Consider the following 16099-nt stretch of genomic DNA (forward strand, 5'->3'; position numbering starts at 1 on the left):
TGTCTATGCTCTTACTAAATTGCATTTCCCCGACGCAGTACAACGTGCAGTTCTACAACCAGGGCCTGTACCACGACTGTGACGGCTTGCTGAACACGTCTGGGGGTGTCTTCCCTGGCTCGTCTGTCTTTGAGATCGCAGCCAACGGCGTCGACTTGAACAAGATTGTGATCGGCAAGCCCGGCTCTGCGGCGGACGCGACCGATGGGTTCATCGACCCTGCGACGCTCGGGACGTGTGTGGCGCAGGCGACGGCGAAGGGCTGGAGTGCTGGGGTGATGGCATTCGAGTTCCCCGAGGCTGACACGACGTGGATCACTGCTGCGAAGGGCACTGCGTTCCAGTGAGCGACTCGCCGACACAGACAGCTTCGTCGAGCGGTGTGGTGATGGATGGTGACGGTCATGTGTCCTCGAAGGGGAATATCTCATGATGATAACTTATTCTTTGACGACCACGACAACGGGATCACTCTACGGTGTAACATAATGTGTAACGAACATAGTAATGGATTTGGTTCGGGGCTGAAAATCCACCCGCGTGCAGCAATGTCTAGAACTCGCGGTGGACGACAAGTACTGCCTTTCACTAGGGCGGATCAATCATTGGACCCGCAGATGGCTTCACAGTCGTCTACCCTGATGTTCCACATCCGTTACAAACTCTCTGAGACCTACAAAACACCCGCATCCAGTGCAATGTCACATATATCGCACTCTTGAAATTTGGGCTGAGATGATCACAGAAATTACGTCTCGGTATCACCGATTGGCACACTGTCACGAAGCCGTTGCGGAAACAGGCGTGGCACATCCTGTCAGACTGTAACAACGAAACCCGACGACGTGATCTACCTCTGTTTACGATGAAACTCACCAATTTGGTGACACCAACGACGGCACCAAGATTTGACGAGATGCAAAGAACCATGCGACGACACAAAAAGGAAGTGAAAGCCAACGATGGACATCATTCGCACGAAATACCCCCGAAATCCATTCGTATTGAAGTATGAGTCCGCCGTGGAATCTAGGCTTAGTATTACACATGAAGAGGTTGCCATAGTGCCTGTGCGATAAATACGAAACCCCGAGACCAAGAGCGAGAAATCCCTGTGTTTACAGCGTAGCTAGGGGCACTGCCTGAGGTAGCGTAAGCTCGATCTCCGTCCAGTGAAGGCCTATGCTGTAAGGCTCGACGTCCGGGAACCCGGTGCCATCCGCGACGCCCGTCTTGTGAATCTTACGCTTCCCCGGCGTCTCGTCTGGCCCGATGCTGGGCTGGACATCTTTCTGCGTAAGCAGGCCCTCGCACCGGAAGATCTCCGCACGACCCTTGTAACTGCTCGCATCGAGGGCATGCCACTTTGGTGCCGCGACAAGGCCGTCGTAAGCCGGGTCTTGGGAGGCTTCGAGGGGCGGTTGGAAGAGCTTGACCTGCGGGAAGTGGGCGAGGCTGGCGGGGATGGTGGGTAGCCATGAGACGGGCTTGATGAGGGCTGCGAAGCACGCGTCTTCGGCGAAGGAGACGGGCGAAAACGAGATAGCAGGATATACCCGAACTTCAATTGCGTCCGAGTGATCGAGGGATGGCGTGAAGACGAACTGCGCGAGTTCACGTGGAAGACCCCAGTTTGAGCGACCTGCGCAAGATATGTCAGACACACACAGAGAAAGTGGGCCAGAGAGCTGCTTCAGGCTACTGACCATTCACAACAGCCGAGAGGCTGGAAACGTAGGCGCGCGTGACACGGTGGGTAGGACCCTCAAAGGGGTTCGTGAACTCTCCGGGAGATATTGCGAGCTCGTCAAAGGGCCCTGCACAGCATCACCCGGTTTCAGTGACAGCATTCCTGATTGGAAAAGAAAGAAGCATTCTGACCTATTGGCGACTCGATATAGCGCATCAGGGTAATAGAGCCGCGTCCGCCACGGAACGCTCCATGGTGCGTGCTGATCTTGTACAACTCGGTCTCCTGTGCCGGAAAGTAGCTGATGGGTAGTGTCTCTCCGGGATCTGGCCGGTGACCGATAGAGGTCACAAACCACCAGGCCTGAGGCTAAGGTCAGCCATCCAGTTCTTTGATTGGGAGATGCATTGTTGACGACGCACCTCCCCTTTGACATTCCAAGGCGCAGGGACGGGCTGTATGGAAGCCGGGCGATATTCTTCAGATTCGGAGCTCATTGTGGCCTTCCGTACACAGAGGACCGCGTGCAACTAAAGCTCTAGAGGGCTGAAGGTGGGCGCGACGGGTGAGAGCCTGGTCTTTACAAACCGTCGTTGAAAGGTTCCGGCGCAGAGTCGGATGGTATCAGCGTGTCAACGGGGCATATAGTTGGATATAGGTTTGAGGGGGAAGCTGGTTGAGCGCGTACTCGGTGTACGCAGGAGACACAGGCCAGGCGATGTGAGGCGCAGCAAAGACAGAGCATTGAACGCAGCTCCATGGCGGACTACATAAGTAAATGAGCTATGTGAGCGATGCGCCCAACTGCGACAAAAGCGGTAAGTACCGTGCCGCACAGTTGCTGCCTCCGAGCGCCGAGGATGATCACAGTGGCGATGCTCGTCTCGCGTGGCTCAAACGCTCGCCTCCCGCTTACCTAAGAAAACAGTGGCTGGAAAAACTGTACAGCTCTACCCCGATTTGTCCAGTGCATACTTGTAGTTACCCTCAGCAAGTCCCGCCGCCGCCGTACTCGACGCCCCCACAAGAAACTCCTCAAGATGGTGAGTACTTATCCCAGGTCGTATGCTGGTCGTATGCTGAACGATCTATTCTTTATTGTAGACGAAACGCACTCGCAAGGTCGGCGTTACCGGCAAGTACGGTACTGTGAGTATTTCGCCCATTGACGGTCCATTTGGATGGAAGGCGAGGGAGCCCAGGGAGGACATTGTGCTGATTGCGCAACTGCTGGATATGTAGCGTTACGGTGCTTCCCTGCGCAAGCAGGTCAAAAAGGTGTGCTGCTATTGTATCACCCTTTGCCCTCTTGTTTGCTCAAAGTTTGCTCTAATCAGATGGAAATCACCCAACATGCACGGTACACCTGCACCTTCTGCGGCAAGGTCAGTCTTGAGGGGCTTGCAAATGTTAGCGAAAGACCATTGACGATGATGTGTGGTGCAGGACTCTGTAAAACGCCAGGCTGTTGGTATCTGGAAGTGCAACTCTTGCAAGAAGGTCATCGCTGGCGGCGCATGGACCGTCTCGACAACGGCGGCAGCAACCGTCCGCAGGTACGGCTTGCTCATTCGCCCTCCACTAATTGACCTGACACATCCTTCCAGCACCGTCCGTCGGCTGCGGGAAATCACGGAGGCGTAATGTTGTCGGGTTGCATCTCATGCTGCGTTTTCCTCTTCTCGTCCACGCATATATATGTTCCACGCTATGAACATCAATACAGCTTCATGCCGCCATTGTATTCTATCATGCACAGACTTTGCGGGAACCAGACTGATCACGCGTGTTTCACAACGGACCGCGCAACAAGCTACAATTCACCTTCACGCTATATTGCATAACGTCGAGCTAGCACATGATGGTATATACACATGAACAAGAGAAATCCAGGCTATACAAGATGTTACTGCTCATCTACATCGGCTTCACTATGGGCTTGCTCCTCTTCGCCGTCATCTATGTCCTCGTCGTCTTCCTGGTCTTCATCTTCCTCATCTTCATCGTCTTCTTCACTCTCACTTTCGTGGAAAGTGAGGGAGATGAACTCATCTCCGAGCTGCCCATCCTCAGCTGTGAGCTGACGAGAGCTAGACGCACCATCAGTTACTGCAACAGCGTCAGAGGTAGCTGAAGAAGTAGTTCCGGAAGAGGACGCAGATGTTGAAGTTGAAGAAGGAATTGCTGCCTTGCGATTGCGGTTGGCACGGATGACGTGAGGTAGCTTGCATCCCATCGTGGTACAATTGCCCTTCTCGGCGAAGTCAGGACACTCGCGGACGTGTTGCTTGTCACAGTCGAGCCCTTTCTCGCAGTAGCCAAGCACAGCAAAGTCCCGGCAAATACCTTCCCGCTGACCGACGCGGACGTGTGGAAAGGGACAGTTCGGGCGGTTGCAGCGGCCGTTGTTGGCGAAGTGCACGCAGAGCGGCGTGCGTTGAGGCGTCGGGTCGTGCGATAGAGGGCACGTCTCGGCCGTGTTAGGACATTTATCTTGTAAGAAAGGCCAGCAGATGGCGATCTTGGACGGATCGTGTTGATAGAAACAAGTTAGGCCACGGTTGCATGATCCTGCAAGTCAGACGAACCACACATTTGGTAGATTCGTATGTGAGATATAAAAGAACATCGCTTCTTGTACGCACCAGTCGTCGTGAAGCGCGGGCATTGCTTGTCGGAGTATTTGCGTTTGGGATTGAGGCGGCGTCTGCGGAAAGTGGTAAATGTGCTATGAGTGCGGGGCCAGGACAGATGGACGGACTGGTAGGGTCTTCGGGTATTATCAAGGGTCATGTTACGATTGACCGGACGGCCACGCCTTGATGTCTTTGGTTTGTACGGCCGAGGACCACTCGTGAACGTGCCCGCTTTGTTCCTAACAAATGAGAGACGTGGTCCGGCTGATGGGGCACTTGCCGTGGTCGATGGCGGCTTGGAAGCAGGTTTCGGTACTAGAATAGAATGGCTTAGCTGTATGGACAGTATCGAGTACACGAAATCGACGTAGTCCCTCGTGGGTGTCCAGACTGAGGTTATACGGTGGTTGCGTTGTTGGTCAACTACACCGGGCAACACTTCGGTCTAGCGATCGAAGCAGACCCAACGGCGACTATGCTGCCAGCGCACGTCTTGAGGTAAGAGCGCTGAACTTACAATCTTTACGAACCAGAGATCGACCTGAAGACTCGAACGCGACACCGTCGATGACGACATCCCGCGTCTCCTTGGATGTAGATACCGGGGGCCTAGGAGCAGGTTTTGGTGCTGGCACAGCTGCAGGCACTGGTGGTCGGTATGTCTTAGATGGCGGTTTGTAGTTCGGGTTCACATAGATGTTGCTACGAGGGTAGGTCGGGGTCGAGGCTGGATATGTCGGACGAGCTGCTTGTCTTCCGGTCTTGCGTTGATCAATGGCACCTAGCAAAGTATGAGACGAACAGTAGAGTCAGGGCAAAGACAATATACCTTTCAAACGTTCTATTTCCAGCTTGAGAGCGGCCGCAGAGGTAGAAGGCTTATCCATGATGGCGGATGGAGGGAAAGATGAGTGATCAGCCTGGAGAGGCATGGCTTCCGCAAATGGCAACCAAGCCCGATCGGCCACGGGGCGCACTCCGGCGCAGGTCCGCGGTTGTCCTTGCCTCCGTCTCCAGGCTGTCTGACCCTATGAGCAGAATTCCACCGTCGCTGCTCTATCTGACTATATACAACCCTACCCTCAAGCCTGCACAACTAGAGCCAGATGATGAGGATGCCGAGGAGCAGGCGCATATTCTGTTCTACACGGCTCGGGAGCACGCCGTCTCACGGGACCGGATTCTGAGGCAGGTCGGCCTCGCGAAGGCTCTTGTGAACTTCTCAGAGTGAGTTGTACGTACTTACATGCGAAGTGCACTCGAAATGGTATTGACCTTGGGCCTGTATTACAGAATGTTCAGTGCCGGCGTGCCTTGCGAGAGCGTACATTCGCAAGCTCGGCGAATGGTCATGTTCTCTCCGGAACCTAATTTCTGGATGCATGCTGTAAGTATCTTGCCCAGCGCAGTAATACGTCGCTGCGTATTTTCATTGCGAACGCGAACCGCCAATGATGGATCATGTATCCTCCTGGTGGCGACCTTGGTACGCACGGATATACGTACTGATCCCCTCATTTATACCAGTGCTACGAAGTCGCCAAAACTCCCCGTCCTCCCCCTCGTAGCAAGGGCAAGAGCGTACCCAAAGGCAGGTCGAAGGGCAAAGAGACGGAGAAGCAGCAAGACTCCCCTCCAGCCATTGTCTATGACTACCATGACGGTTCATTACATGATTTGGCTTTACGGACCCACTTTCAACGCGGTTACGAGGAGTTTAAGGTCAGTGCGGCCCTATCATGTCTAAACACTTACGTTCATCGCTTTCCCCAGCTTCGTCACGGGACTTTCAACTCAATCTTATCAAGGCTTGGCCAAGAAGCTCTAGAGCTACAGTTGGAACGATTCTTCACCGTTTGGGCGTGGAAATGGGACGTAGAGGACGACGACTTTGGGACTCACCTGGGTAGATGTCTTCCTGAATGCGCCGGGCATTACTAACGCTTTGAGCAGGAATATCGCTACATCCCTTGCACGCCAGGTTGACTCCTCTGCTAGAGGCATTCGCGTCGACCCTCCCTGACGAGCTAATCACTTTCGCTCTGTTGCCCCCTCACGTGATACCCCCTCGTTCAGCACGATACCCTGCCTCGTTGGTCCGTCACGTCTTGGCGCGGATCCCTCCGCCCGCAACACCGATTCCAACGAGCAAGCAGTCTGACCGTCCATCCACGGTGGGAACCCCCCTCAGACAACGACCAGGCAGCCTACAGATTGCGCCTACTGACGTTAAGTTGCCGCCAGCTCAGACGGAATCGGGATTTGCCTTTCCGCTACCTCCGATGCCTAATATGCCTGCCATGCCCAACATGAACTTCAGCCTGGACATGAAGAATGTGAAGTGGGGTTGGCCAGGGTACTTGACCTTTGGCAAAGGTGCCGGAACTTCCAAAGGCCCATCCACTCCGTCCGAGGCTTCCGGTGCTCCGGCAAGTCTTGCTGCTATCGTAGAAGGACACAGTGATCCACCCAAGGTGTCTACCACCGATGACAACCCGCCACCAGACGTACTTCAGAAAGATACGCTAGACGTAGATACGACGTCCTTGCTCGAGGCCATCTCTACAGAGAGCATCGGTTCCTACACACGCGCGGCCTCGCCGGCTCCGTCCGTGCTGTCAAAGAGCTCGCAGCTCGGAGAGACGAGTATACCAATCAGCGTTAGCACAGGTGGCAACGTTGCACCCGTTGATTCTGCTGACCCCTTGGAGGTGCAGGTAGATGGTGTTCCGCAAATCGCGTTTTCACCGCCTACATCTGAATCGGCCGAAATGGCGAAACGCGACATTGCTGCTCGCTCGATTCGGCCATTCCTCGAATCCGTGGTGTATCTGGGAGTGTCGGGAAACCCGACTGAGGTCGAAAAGCATCGCCTCTTGCACCTGACAGTAAGTAGAGTATCTGAGCTGTCGTAGCTTGTGGCTGAAGTCGTAACAGCAGACCGACTATACGATTGCGATTGTGGCCAAAGTGGATCATTCGCTCGATCTACACTACTTGGCGGATCATGTCGCGACATTGATTGAGGAATTGCGGAACACCCTAGTGGAAGAGGCGCAGTACGTGTTTGCTGTTGTCTGGACTGCAAACGGCGCTGAAGCATGTCATACTAGGGCGGGAGAGAACCACATCCCGTCGGCTACTGGGATCCTACAGCCGAAGGACAAGCACATCGTTTCGATGGGCGAGTATACGTCTCCCTCATGCTCCGGACTGATCTCTAGGTCAGAGCACTTGTACAACGGCCAAGAGCTTCTCCGAAGGTCTGTGCTAGGGTCACGTATCATGAAGCCTCCGCCGATACTGAAGCTTCCTCGATCACTTGTAGCGGGTTGGACATACACGAAGTCTTTTCGCGTGGCCAAAATCCGCAGCATTGGCATATCGGGAAGCGTGGGCTGGGGACGACTACTGATGGACGTCAGTTGGACGGAGAGGTGTACCTCGAGGTCGCGCGGAAAGAGACGACGTTAACGGATGTAGACAACGAGCTCGCGGGGTTGATAAGACGTTTTGCGGAGCAGGTATGATCTGTAGCCACTGGTGCAATCTAATGAGGTGTAGCACGGAAAACCCATTTATGTTGAGGTGATAGTTGCCTCTACCGATCCCAGCAAAGAGTGGATGGTGGAGTGGTGGTCGGACTGTGCTTGGGAGTTGATAGGCGCTTGCCTGGCATACGCGGCCATGTCGGGTGGCTATAGCATTGCGTATGCGGACTTGTGTCTCTGCATCACAGTTCTCCTGAACCACGACCACTAATGCTATGCTGACGCCTCCCTCGCCATCGACATCTCCCACATTGTATCCGCACGATCCGACAAATAGTCGCAAGAGACAACGCTCGTTATCAATGGAATCAGAGGCTTCGACTTCCTCACCAAAACGCTCGGCCTCGCAGGACCCTCAGACTCTCCAGTCTAACGACTTGACTTCCACGCCACCCTCCTTCCATGATACGACTCCAGACAATGACATCGACGCATACATGGCAGAGCAAGGCGAGGACAACGGCGTAGCTTTCCAACGGGCCTCGAGCTCGGTATGGACATCTGCGCAGAAGCTGCAGCACGTGGAGGATGCGCTTAAGGCTCCGATGGTGAAGGGCGAGACGTGGTATATCGTCTCCAGGAGGTGGTATCAGCGTTGGAGGAAGGCGATGACGGGCGAGGAGGATAAAGAGGGCCGCCTCGAGGAAAAGGACGTGGGTCCGGTGGACAACAGCAACCTTTGCAGTCGGAACGGGGAAGTCACCTCGCAGCTGATCGAGCACATCGACTGCGAGTTTGTTCCGGAGGGAGTATGGAAGTTGTATGAGGAATGGTACGTATATCAATTTTAATTGATGAGCTATACGAGTGGGTGTGGCTCCCGGCGGAGCCACCCACAAACCTTCATGCTGGCGTTGTGCCCTACTTCCTTTGCATCCGCAGCCAGTGGCTGTATAGGTGCCCGGCATGCGTGAGGGTCATGCTACCGTCCTCACTCTATCAGGTAGGAAGAGTCGCGGATCTTGCATGCTCTGGCGTTTCGGAGTATCAAGTGTGTTCGGCCAAGCAGATGTCCTAGACCGGAGCGTTGATATGCCTTGCGATGACCGGGGTGTTTATGCACGCATTTTCGAATGTGGTCAAGCTCACCACTTTTCTCTTCCACAGGTATGGTCCGCCGAAGTTCTCCCTCCCTCGGAAGGTCATCGAGCGCGGTATCATGAAGGAACCCACCCTGGAACTTCGTCCTCCGAAGTTCTCTGTCTACCTATTAAGCACTAGCAGCATTCCCGGCCAGTCTACCCCGCCGAAAGAGGTTGTTTTGTCGTCGACAGACACGGTTACCCACGCGCGCAAGGCGTTCGCAGAGGCAATCTCTACACAGAAAGCTGCCGGAGGCCAGTATCGCGTGTGGCGTATTCCTTCGCAGGCGACATCGACCGAACTGTTATACCCTGTGGAAAGGCTACGGACATGCGGCGCGACTGAACTGGGTACCTCGGAGGCTACGGTGGAGGAAGAGTTCGTGGATTCGGGAGAGGCCTTTGTGGTTGAGTTCATGGACAGGGACGAGTGGACCGTCAATCCCTCAGAATTCACAAGTCAGCCTAATGGGACTCTCCCCCAACTTACGCCGCCACCACCACCACCACCCACTCAGCCTGCCCCCTTGTTCAATTCCAATACGGACTTCTTTTCGCAGCTTCAGCAAAAGAGCCCTCCGGCAGTCAGTACGACTGCTGTGTCTCTGTTCAAGTCCGGCGCTGTTGCTTCAGCCGACAAACCCAGTACATCCGCCCGCCCCAAGACTGCGCGAGAGCCAGGCACTTTAGGCCTCGGTAACATGTTAGTATCTGCGAGTATCTTGTGTAACAATATACTTATATTGTTGAAGGGGCAACACCTGCTTCATGAATTCTGCGCTGCAGTGTCTCGTGCATACCCCCGAACTCGTGGATTACTTCCTAACGGGCGTCTATCAAGAAGAGCTCAACCCAGATAACCCGCTTGGTATGCACAGCGCCATCGCGCAGGCGTTTGGGGCCATGTTGACGCGTATATGGGACAACGAGTCTACACTATCGTCGTACACTCCGCGTGAGTTCAAGCAGACGCTCCAACGCTTCGCGCCCCAGTTCAGTGGGTACCAGCAACACGACTCCCAGGAGCTTGTTGCCTTCTTGCTGGACGGTCTTCATGAGGATCTCAATCGGGTACTCAAGAAGCCGTATGTGGAGAAGCCGGATTGGGAGGGTGGTGGTGACAAGGAGCTCGTCGAACTTGCCAATCTGTCCTGGGAGGGATACATGAAGCGTAACGACAGCGTCGTAGTCGACTTGTTTCAGGGACAGTACCAGAGTACGTTGGTATGCCCCGAGTGCAACAAGGTACGTACAGTGCGGAAGCCTCAAACATGAATGCTCGTGCTGAAGAATGCTGCTTAGGTGTCGATCACCTTCGATCCCTTCATGTATCTTACCCTACCTCTACCGGTCCAGAAGAAATGGCAGCATGACATCCTCTACGTTCCTTGGGATTTGGAGAAGCCACACGTCAAGGTACGTCGTCTGCATGACCTTAAAGGTACGCTGCGTTAACGAGTTCGTATTAGATACCGATCGAAATCACCCGCGATGCGTCGTTCAAGGCAGTGCGCCAATTGCTGGGAAGATGGATGAACTCCAATCCAGAGAATGTATGCCGTTTGAATGCTCTTGTTGGGACTCACGTTCTCACAACCTCACCCAGCTGCTTACGCTCGAAATCTTCAACCACCGGTTCTACAAAAACTTGGATGACACCGTTGGCGTTGACGATATGTCAGAGCAAGACACGATCGTATGTTTCGAACTCCCATGTAACGCTCAGCAGAGCAGGACGTACAAACCTCAGCCCAACGACCCGTTCATTGTCCCCGTTTTCGCGAGCGAAACCACTCCGTCTCGAGCGGGTTACGGTCGCGGATCCAATCTCTTCGCCAGTCCCTTCGTTGTGGTCATTACTCAGGAGCAGGCGAAGGATCCTGAAGCGATGTACGATGCTGTCGTGGACCGGTTGCAACGTTGGACCATTCACGCTCGCGACCTCTTCACTTGGGAGGCTGGAAGCAGGTCAGACGACATGGAGCCCGTCCACATCCCAATCTCAGGCTCACCCGTCCGGGACACCATCACGGAGATCAAGGAGAACGGTGACATTGTGACCGTCGAGGAGCGAGTCCCGGATGAGGGTGATATCGCCGACGAGAAAGCAACCATCGTTCAGCAAGCGGACGAAGACGACGATATGGACCTCGCCTCCGCCGTCCCCCGTAAAGTCGGTTTCAAGCGCGACCTCTTCCAGATACGTGTCCACAAATGTAGTCAGCCATACGGGGTTGGTTACAACAGCTACAGCAGCAACCCCGGCCGCTACGACACTTGGGAGCAGCGGGCTGCTACGGCCAAGGACGGTGTGCTCCTTCGCCAGCATGACGCTTTCTACCTCGAATTCGATAACCCTGTGAAGACGTACTACTTTGGCGACGAGAGCAACCACTGGGAGTACGCACTCTGGAACAAGTTTGATGAGTTCGTGCATCCGGAGCTTGTGGCGTCGCGCAAGGCTGCATCGACACATAAGAAGAAGGGTATAACGCTGCAGGATTGCTTGGACGAGTTCACGAAGGAGGAGAAGCTGGGCGAGGACGATCTGTGGTATTGCCCGCGGTGTAAGAAGCACCAGCAGGCGACGAAGCGATTCGATCTGTGGAAGGTGCCGGACATTCTCGTCGTGCACCTGAAGCGATTCAGCAATAGTCGCATGCTCCGGGACAAGATCGACACGTTTGTCGACTTCCCGCTCGAGGGTCTGGACTTGACCTCGATGGTGGGCGAGCGGTCAGTCGGGAAGCGGCTCCAGGAAACCGGCGTGGACGTGGAGTCGCTGGGTCTCCACGACCTGGAGGAGCCTTTGGTATACGACTTGTTTGCTGTGGACGAGCACCTTGGTGGACTTGGTGGCGGACACTATCGCGCGTACGCGCTGAACCACGCCACCGGCAAGTGGTACCACTTCGATGACTCATATGTTACACCAGCCAGACCAGAGCAAGCGGTGGTAAGTACCTTCGCCATTCCACTTTATCATATAAAGTCTCTAATCACACGTCAGAACTCGAACGCCTACCTTCTCTTCTACCGACGGCGTACCCGTCGTCCGATCGGTGGCAAGAGCCACGAGAAGGTCGAAGCTGCCCGCGTACAGCCCAAAGTGCACGTCGACGACGTTTCCCACAGGGGCATGCAGATTCCCACTCCCCCAAGTGATGGCTCCGTTTCCCGAGGAGACCCTTCCGTGGGTAGCATACCTGCGACCATCCTGGAATGGCCCACGCCGGACTCAATGGTTCCTTCCTCTCCCAGCTCACCACCACCTCCGCTTGAGGGCCTTCCTCCGTCTTTCGATGATGCTCTCTATGACCCGATCGTTCAATCGTCGCCGCTCGCTGAGATCCAGCTTTCCGCGGCGCAGCTGGAATTCCCTGATCCGTCATCCCACGGATCGCCGTCATCCGTCGATGCTGAGCCGGACCTCGAGGACAACGACGAGAGTCCCTTTTTCCAGTCCAGTTTCGACGATGATCCGACTCAGGATATCTCCGACGATTCGGTTCGGCTGCGCAAGGCAAATTTCTCGGACGATGATGACGACGAAGTGGTGGACGACGCGACGGACGTTATAATGACGCCCGCCGAGTCTGAGTTGGACGAGACCGAGAATGATGGTTCTTCATCACGATGAATGTCATGACAAAAGGACATTAGCACAAGACGCAGAGAACGCGCAAGTCGACTTCGAATTGGAGGCGGACTGCGTTGTACAATGGCTGTAGATAGGTAGAGTCAGCTAATGCGTATGTCGTAGATCACCGCAACGTGTAATTCCACCCACAATTGCATCTCAGTATATATCTTCAGATCTATTCCAGGAGAGTGGGAGTGCAGTGTATGTATGTAGGCCCAGCCGGTGGCCCAGATGCGCAGATTTAGTCTGCAGTCTCCCCGGCCCGCGAAATGTGCCTACGTCGATCGCATCGATCTCACCGGCCCTGATCACAGGAACCACTCCTCAGGCCTCAGGCCTCAGGCTCGCCATGCCTTGTGACATGCGAACGAGGCGGGCCCAGTCTTCCCGGACTGTGTCGCTATCTAAACCATCCACCTCGCATTCGACGCGTTAGGAGTCAACTTGGATTCCTCATCTCCATAGCTCTGCACGTAGCTATGTCTTCACAGTGTCAGCCCTCATGATTCCACTGTCTAATCCGAATATGACTGACTGGCTTTCCGGCAGCGAAGCACTTCTTGAACGACCCTGAGACCCTCGTGGTCGACTCCCTTCAGGGGCTTTGCACTCTCAACCCGCAACTAGGCCTTGATAAAGAGAACAAAGGTATGTAGCTCTCAGCTCTCTGGTTTCTTTCATGCAACTCAACGACGGGGTTATCAGTTGTCTATGTTGCCAACCAGGATCGCTCGAAGGTCGCGCTTATCTGCGGGGGTGGATCGGGTCATGAACCGTCGCACGCGGGGTTCGTAGGTGCGTGACCAACTTGTGCATACCAAGGGAGGTGCTGGACTGAGGCTGTCAAAGGCGACGGAATCTTGACTGGTAAGCGGAGAAGATGCCTCATGCACCGACGTTATTCCCTTACAATTGGCTTTCATCCTAGCTGCCGTTTGCGGTAGCATCTTCGCCTCCCCCAATCCTGCCCAGGTGCGGCGTGCTATCGACCTTACCGAGAACGATAAGGGGTGAGGTGCAATCGACATGTTGCGTGCTCTCTCTTTTAACATCGCATGCATCCAGTACCGTCATCATCGTCAAGTGAGCCCGTCATTCCTATGTCGGGTTCTAGTACCTGACACAATCTATAGGAACTATACCGGAGATATCCTGAACTTCGGTTTGGTAAGAGAGCAGTATTCGGCCCAGCACCCTCAGAAGGCAGACAAGGTCAAGTTTGTGATCGTCGGGGATGATGTTGCTGTCGGTAGGACACAGGGTAAGATTGTCGGCCGCAGGTGCGTCGCTAGTCACTGTCGAATGTCGGTATCTCACCCATCATGTCTTGCAGAGGTCTTGCTGGTACTTGCATTGTGTACAAGATAGCCGGTGCTCTGGCCAAGAGGGGAGCCAGCCTCGATGAGGTCCACGACACCGCACAATGGGTCTCCTCGCATGTTGGAACTATTGGCGTTGGCCTGGAACATTGCCACGTCCCTGGAACAGCTGCACCGGAGTCGCACCTTGGTCCTGACGAAATCGAGATTGGAATGGGTATTCACAACGAGCCCGGTCATCGCCGACTCTCTCCAGTCCCTCCTCTCAATGAGCTCTTGCCCCAACTCGTGGAATTCCTCACCTCCACAACTGACGCCGAGCGTTCTTTCCTGCCCTTCAAGAATGACGGCAGCGATCGCGTCGTGCTTCTCGTCAACAATCTCGGCGGCGTCAGTGAGCTCGAGCTCGCGAGCATCGCAGGCGAAGCTCGCAAGGCTCTGGGGGCCAAGGGCGTGAAGGTCGAGCGGCTGATCTCCGGGACATTCATGGTACGCTTGCGCTACCTCTCGTAGAGCATTTTCATGACCCCGTTGCTCTCAGACCAGTTTGAATATGCCCGGTTTCTCTATAACGACTCTCCTTCTCCCCGCCTCATCCGAGTCCGGCAAGGGTACTCCCGACAGCTCCCTCCTCCTCTCTCTTCTTGACGAGCCTGCGATCACTCCCGGCTGGAAGTGGTCATCAAACTCCGTCCCTCCTGAGACTGACAAAATTCCATCTGGGACGAAACATGAGGAGGCGGTGACAGCCGTGCAGGACGGCGTTACCATCCGCGCCGAAGATCCGAAGGCGTTCGATGCGGCGGTCGAGAGGGCTTGCAAGGCGCTGGGCGAGGCTGAGCCCGAGATCACGCGCTACGACAACATCGCCGGAGACGGAGACTGTGGGCTAACGCTTAAGGCGGGCGCTGCCGGTACGTGTTTCATTTTGATCAACCATTTGACTTCGGACTCGGAGCGGAGCTGACTGCGGCCCTGTAGCTGTGCTCAAGGACCTAAAGGAAGGACGGATCACCGGGGAGCACGTCCCGAAGTCCGTGTTTGCGGTTGCGAAGGTCGCCGAGGAGCAGATGGGCGGAACGAGCGGAGCAATCTACTCGTGCGTGTTCCCCGTCCCCTCACTGCTGTTGACGGATCTTGACATGGACTGGACTCCCCAGAATCTTCTTCTCTGCACTTGCACTGGGCTTGCAGGCGCAACACTCCCAGTCTCAAACCATCACTCCAGAGATCTGGTCCTCCGCGCTCTCGTTTGCGCTCGACAAGCTGTACACGTACACTCGTGCACGGCCGCCATCCCGGACGCTCGTTGATCCGCTTGCTGCGTTCATCGAGACGCTTGCCAGCGGCAAGGGATCGAACACGGCAGAGGCCGTCAAGGCGGCAGCGGATGCGGCGCTGAAGACCCGGGATCTTGAAGCGAAGGCCGGTCGTAGTGCGTACGTCGAGGGCGACAGATTGAAGCAGGAGCGCATCCCCGACCCAGGCGCGTGGGGCGTAAAGGTTGTGCTCGAGAACTTGCTTCAATAAGCGAGGGGTGACGTTTGGAGAGTTTGGAAAACAAGAATGTATTGAAGACGAGTCAACCGTCGTCGTGTATGACTACCGTATATACACATGTCGTTGCCTGCGGAACGCTTGCTTTGATAACAGAGGCTGCTCGTGGGTTTCCAGAGCAATTAGTCTCGTGACCAGACGTTCGGAGCTTTGAGCGGAAATGAAAAAACCGGGACTTTCCGCGCTCCTGAACGTCTGGTGGATCCACCCCCGTGACTCCCCGCTCGGTGACCTGTGTGACATACCGACGCCCCGTTAAGGTAATCCGACAAAGTCGGAGGGCGCCCTCGCGGCTGCACGCTGTCCTAGTTACAAGCTTGCATACCTCCTGTACTGTGCACAATGGCTCGAGCTCTCGGTCAACAATCTCCTCCACGCACTCCAGGGCAAACTCCTCGAGAGCCTTCCTAGCGCCCTGGGGCCGTACATGATGGTGTCGTGAGGAGGATGCGCGAGGGACCTTGTACCAGTGCTCGAGAATGCGGGGAAGCTCCTCGCTGCCCATAAGAGCGCTCCGCTCATACTGGACCTTAGGGTCTGAGATGCATGGGGAGATTCATATCTACGGACTCCATAAAAGCCAAAATTGACTTAACGTGGTCGACAACGCTGGTGCGCGTG

General features: G+C 55.1%; 7 protein-coding genes across 7 annotated transcripts; 5 read left to right on the forward strand and 2 right to left on the reverse strand.

Moving 5' to 3' along the window:
- Positions 1–5: 5 nt before the first annotated feature.
- On the forward strand, positions 6–472 carry DICSQDRAFT_178637 (uncharacterized protein; the record flags this gene model as incomplete). The annotated part of the gene is made up of 1 exon (XM_007362877.1): positions 6–472. The coding sequence occupies one exon, from the start codon at positions 6–8 to the stop codon at positions 345–347; it is 342 nt and encodes a 113-aa protein (XP_007362939.1). The 3' UTR covers positions 348–472.
- Positions 473–1118: 646 nt separating this feature from the next.
- Positions 1119–1942, reverse strand: DICSQDRAFT_54090 (uncharacterized protein; the record flags this gene model as incomplete). The annotated part of the gene is made up of 4 exons (XM_007362878.1): positions 1119–1232; positions 1287–1642; positions 1707–1817; positions 1882–1942. Coding segments are annotated over 4 exons (642 nt in total), but the record flags the coding sequence as incomplete, so codon positions are not given.
- DICSQDRAFT_144820 (60S ribosomal protein L37) lies at positions 1943–3334 on the forward strand (the record flags this gene model as incomplete). The annotated part of the gene is made up of 6 exons (XM_007362879.1): positions 1943–1945; positions 2795–2839; positions 2933–2968; positions 3028–3075; positions 3137–3246; positions 3298–3334. The coding sequence occupies 6 exons, from the start codon at positions 1943–1945 to the stop codon at positions 3332–3334; spliced, it is 279 nt and encodes a 92-aa protein (XP_007362941.1).
- A 180-nt stretch (positions 3335–3514) lies between these two features.
- DICSQDRAFT_153242 (uncharacterized protein) lies at positions 3515–5204 on the reverse strand. Its single transcript, XM_007362880.1, has 4 exons — positions 5156–5204; positions 4452–5107; positions 4336–4397; positions 3515–4261 (listed from the first exon to the last, which is right to left on the reverse strand). The coding sequence occupies exons 2-4, from the start codon at positions 4481–4483 to the stop codon at positions 3597–3599; spliced, it is 759 nt and encodes a 252-aa protein (XP_007362942.1). The 5' UTR covers positions 4484–5107; positions 5156–5204; the 3' UTR covers positions 3515–3596.
- A 152-nt stretch (positions 5205–5356) lies between these two features.
- Positions 5357–7856, forward strand: DICSQDRAFT_53660 (uncharacterized protein; the record flags this gene model as incomplete). Its single annotated transcript, XM_007362881.1, has 9 exons — positions 5357–5553; positions 5620–5713; positions 5854–6048; positions 6100–6232; positions 6277–6868; positions 6953–7223; positions 7267–7398; positions 7450–7589; positions 7655–7856. 9 exons carry the CDS (start codon positions 5357–5359, stop codon positions 7854–7856), a joined length of 1956 nt encoding a protein of 651 aa, XP_007362943.1.
- Positions 7857–8092: 236 nt separating this feature from the next.
- DICSQDRAFT_81153 (cysteine proteinase) lies at positions 8093–12768 on the forward strand (the record flags this gene model as incomplete). The annotated part of the gene is made up of 7 exons (XM_007362882.1): positions 8093–8649; positions 8985–9662; positions 9712–10204; positions 10262–10375; positions 10429–10512; positions 10566–11915; positions 11970–12768. 7 exons carry the CDS (start codon positions 8093–8095, stop codon positions 12597–12599), a joined length of 3906 nt encoding a protein of 1301 aa, XP_007362944.1. The 3' UTR covers positions 12600–12768.
- Positions 12769–12978: 210 nt separating this feature from the next.
- On the forward strand, positions 12979–15600 carry DICSQDRAFT_133811 (dihydroxyacetone kinase 1). The gene is made up of 11 exons (XM_007362883.1): positions 12979–13094; positions 13152–13250; positions 13308–13397; positions 13452–13469; positions 13531–13612; positions 13668–13685; positions 13736–13882; positions 13936–14410; positions 14463–14835; positions 14903–15020; positions 15082–15600. The coding sequence occupies exons 1-11, from the start codon at positions 13082–13084 to the stop codon at positions 15449–15451; spliced, it is 1803 nt and encodes a 600-aa protein (XP_007362945.1). The 5' UTR covers positions 12979–13081; the 3' UTR covers positions 15452–15600.
- Positions 15601–16099: the final 499 nt, after the last annotated feature.

This window comes from Dichomitus squalens (assembly GCF_000275845.1).
Source record: "Dichomitus squalens LYAD-421 SS1 unplaced genomic scaffold DICSQscaffold_5, whole genome shotgun sequence".
NCBI lineage: Eukaryota > Fungi > Basidiomycota > Agaricomycetes > Polyporales > Polyporaceae > Dichomitus > Dichomitus squalens.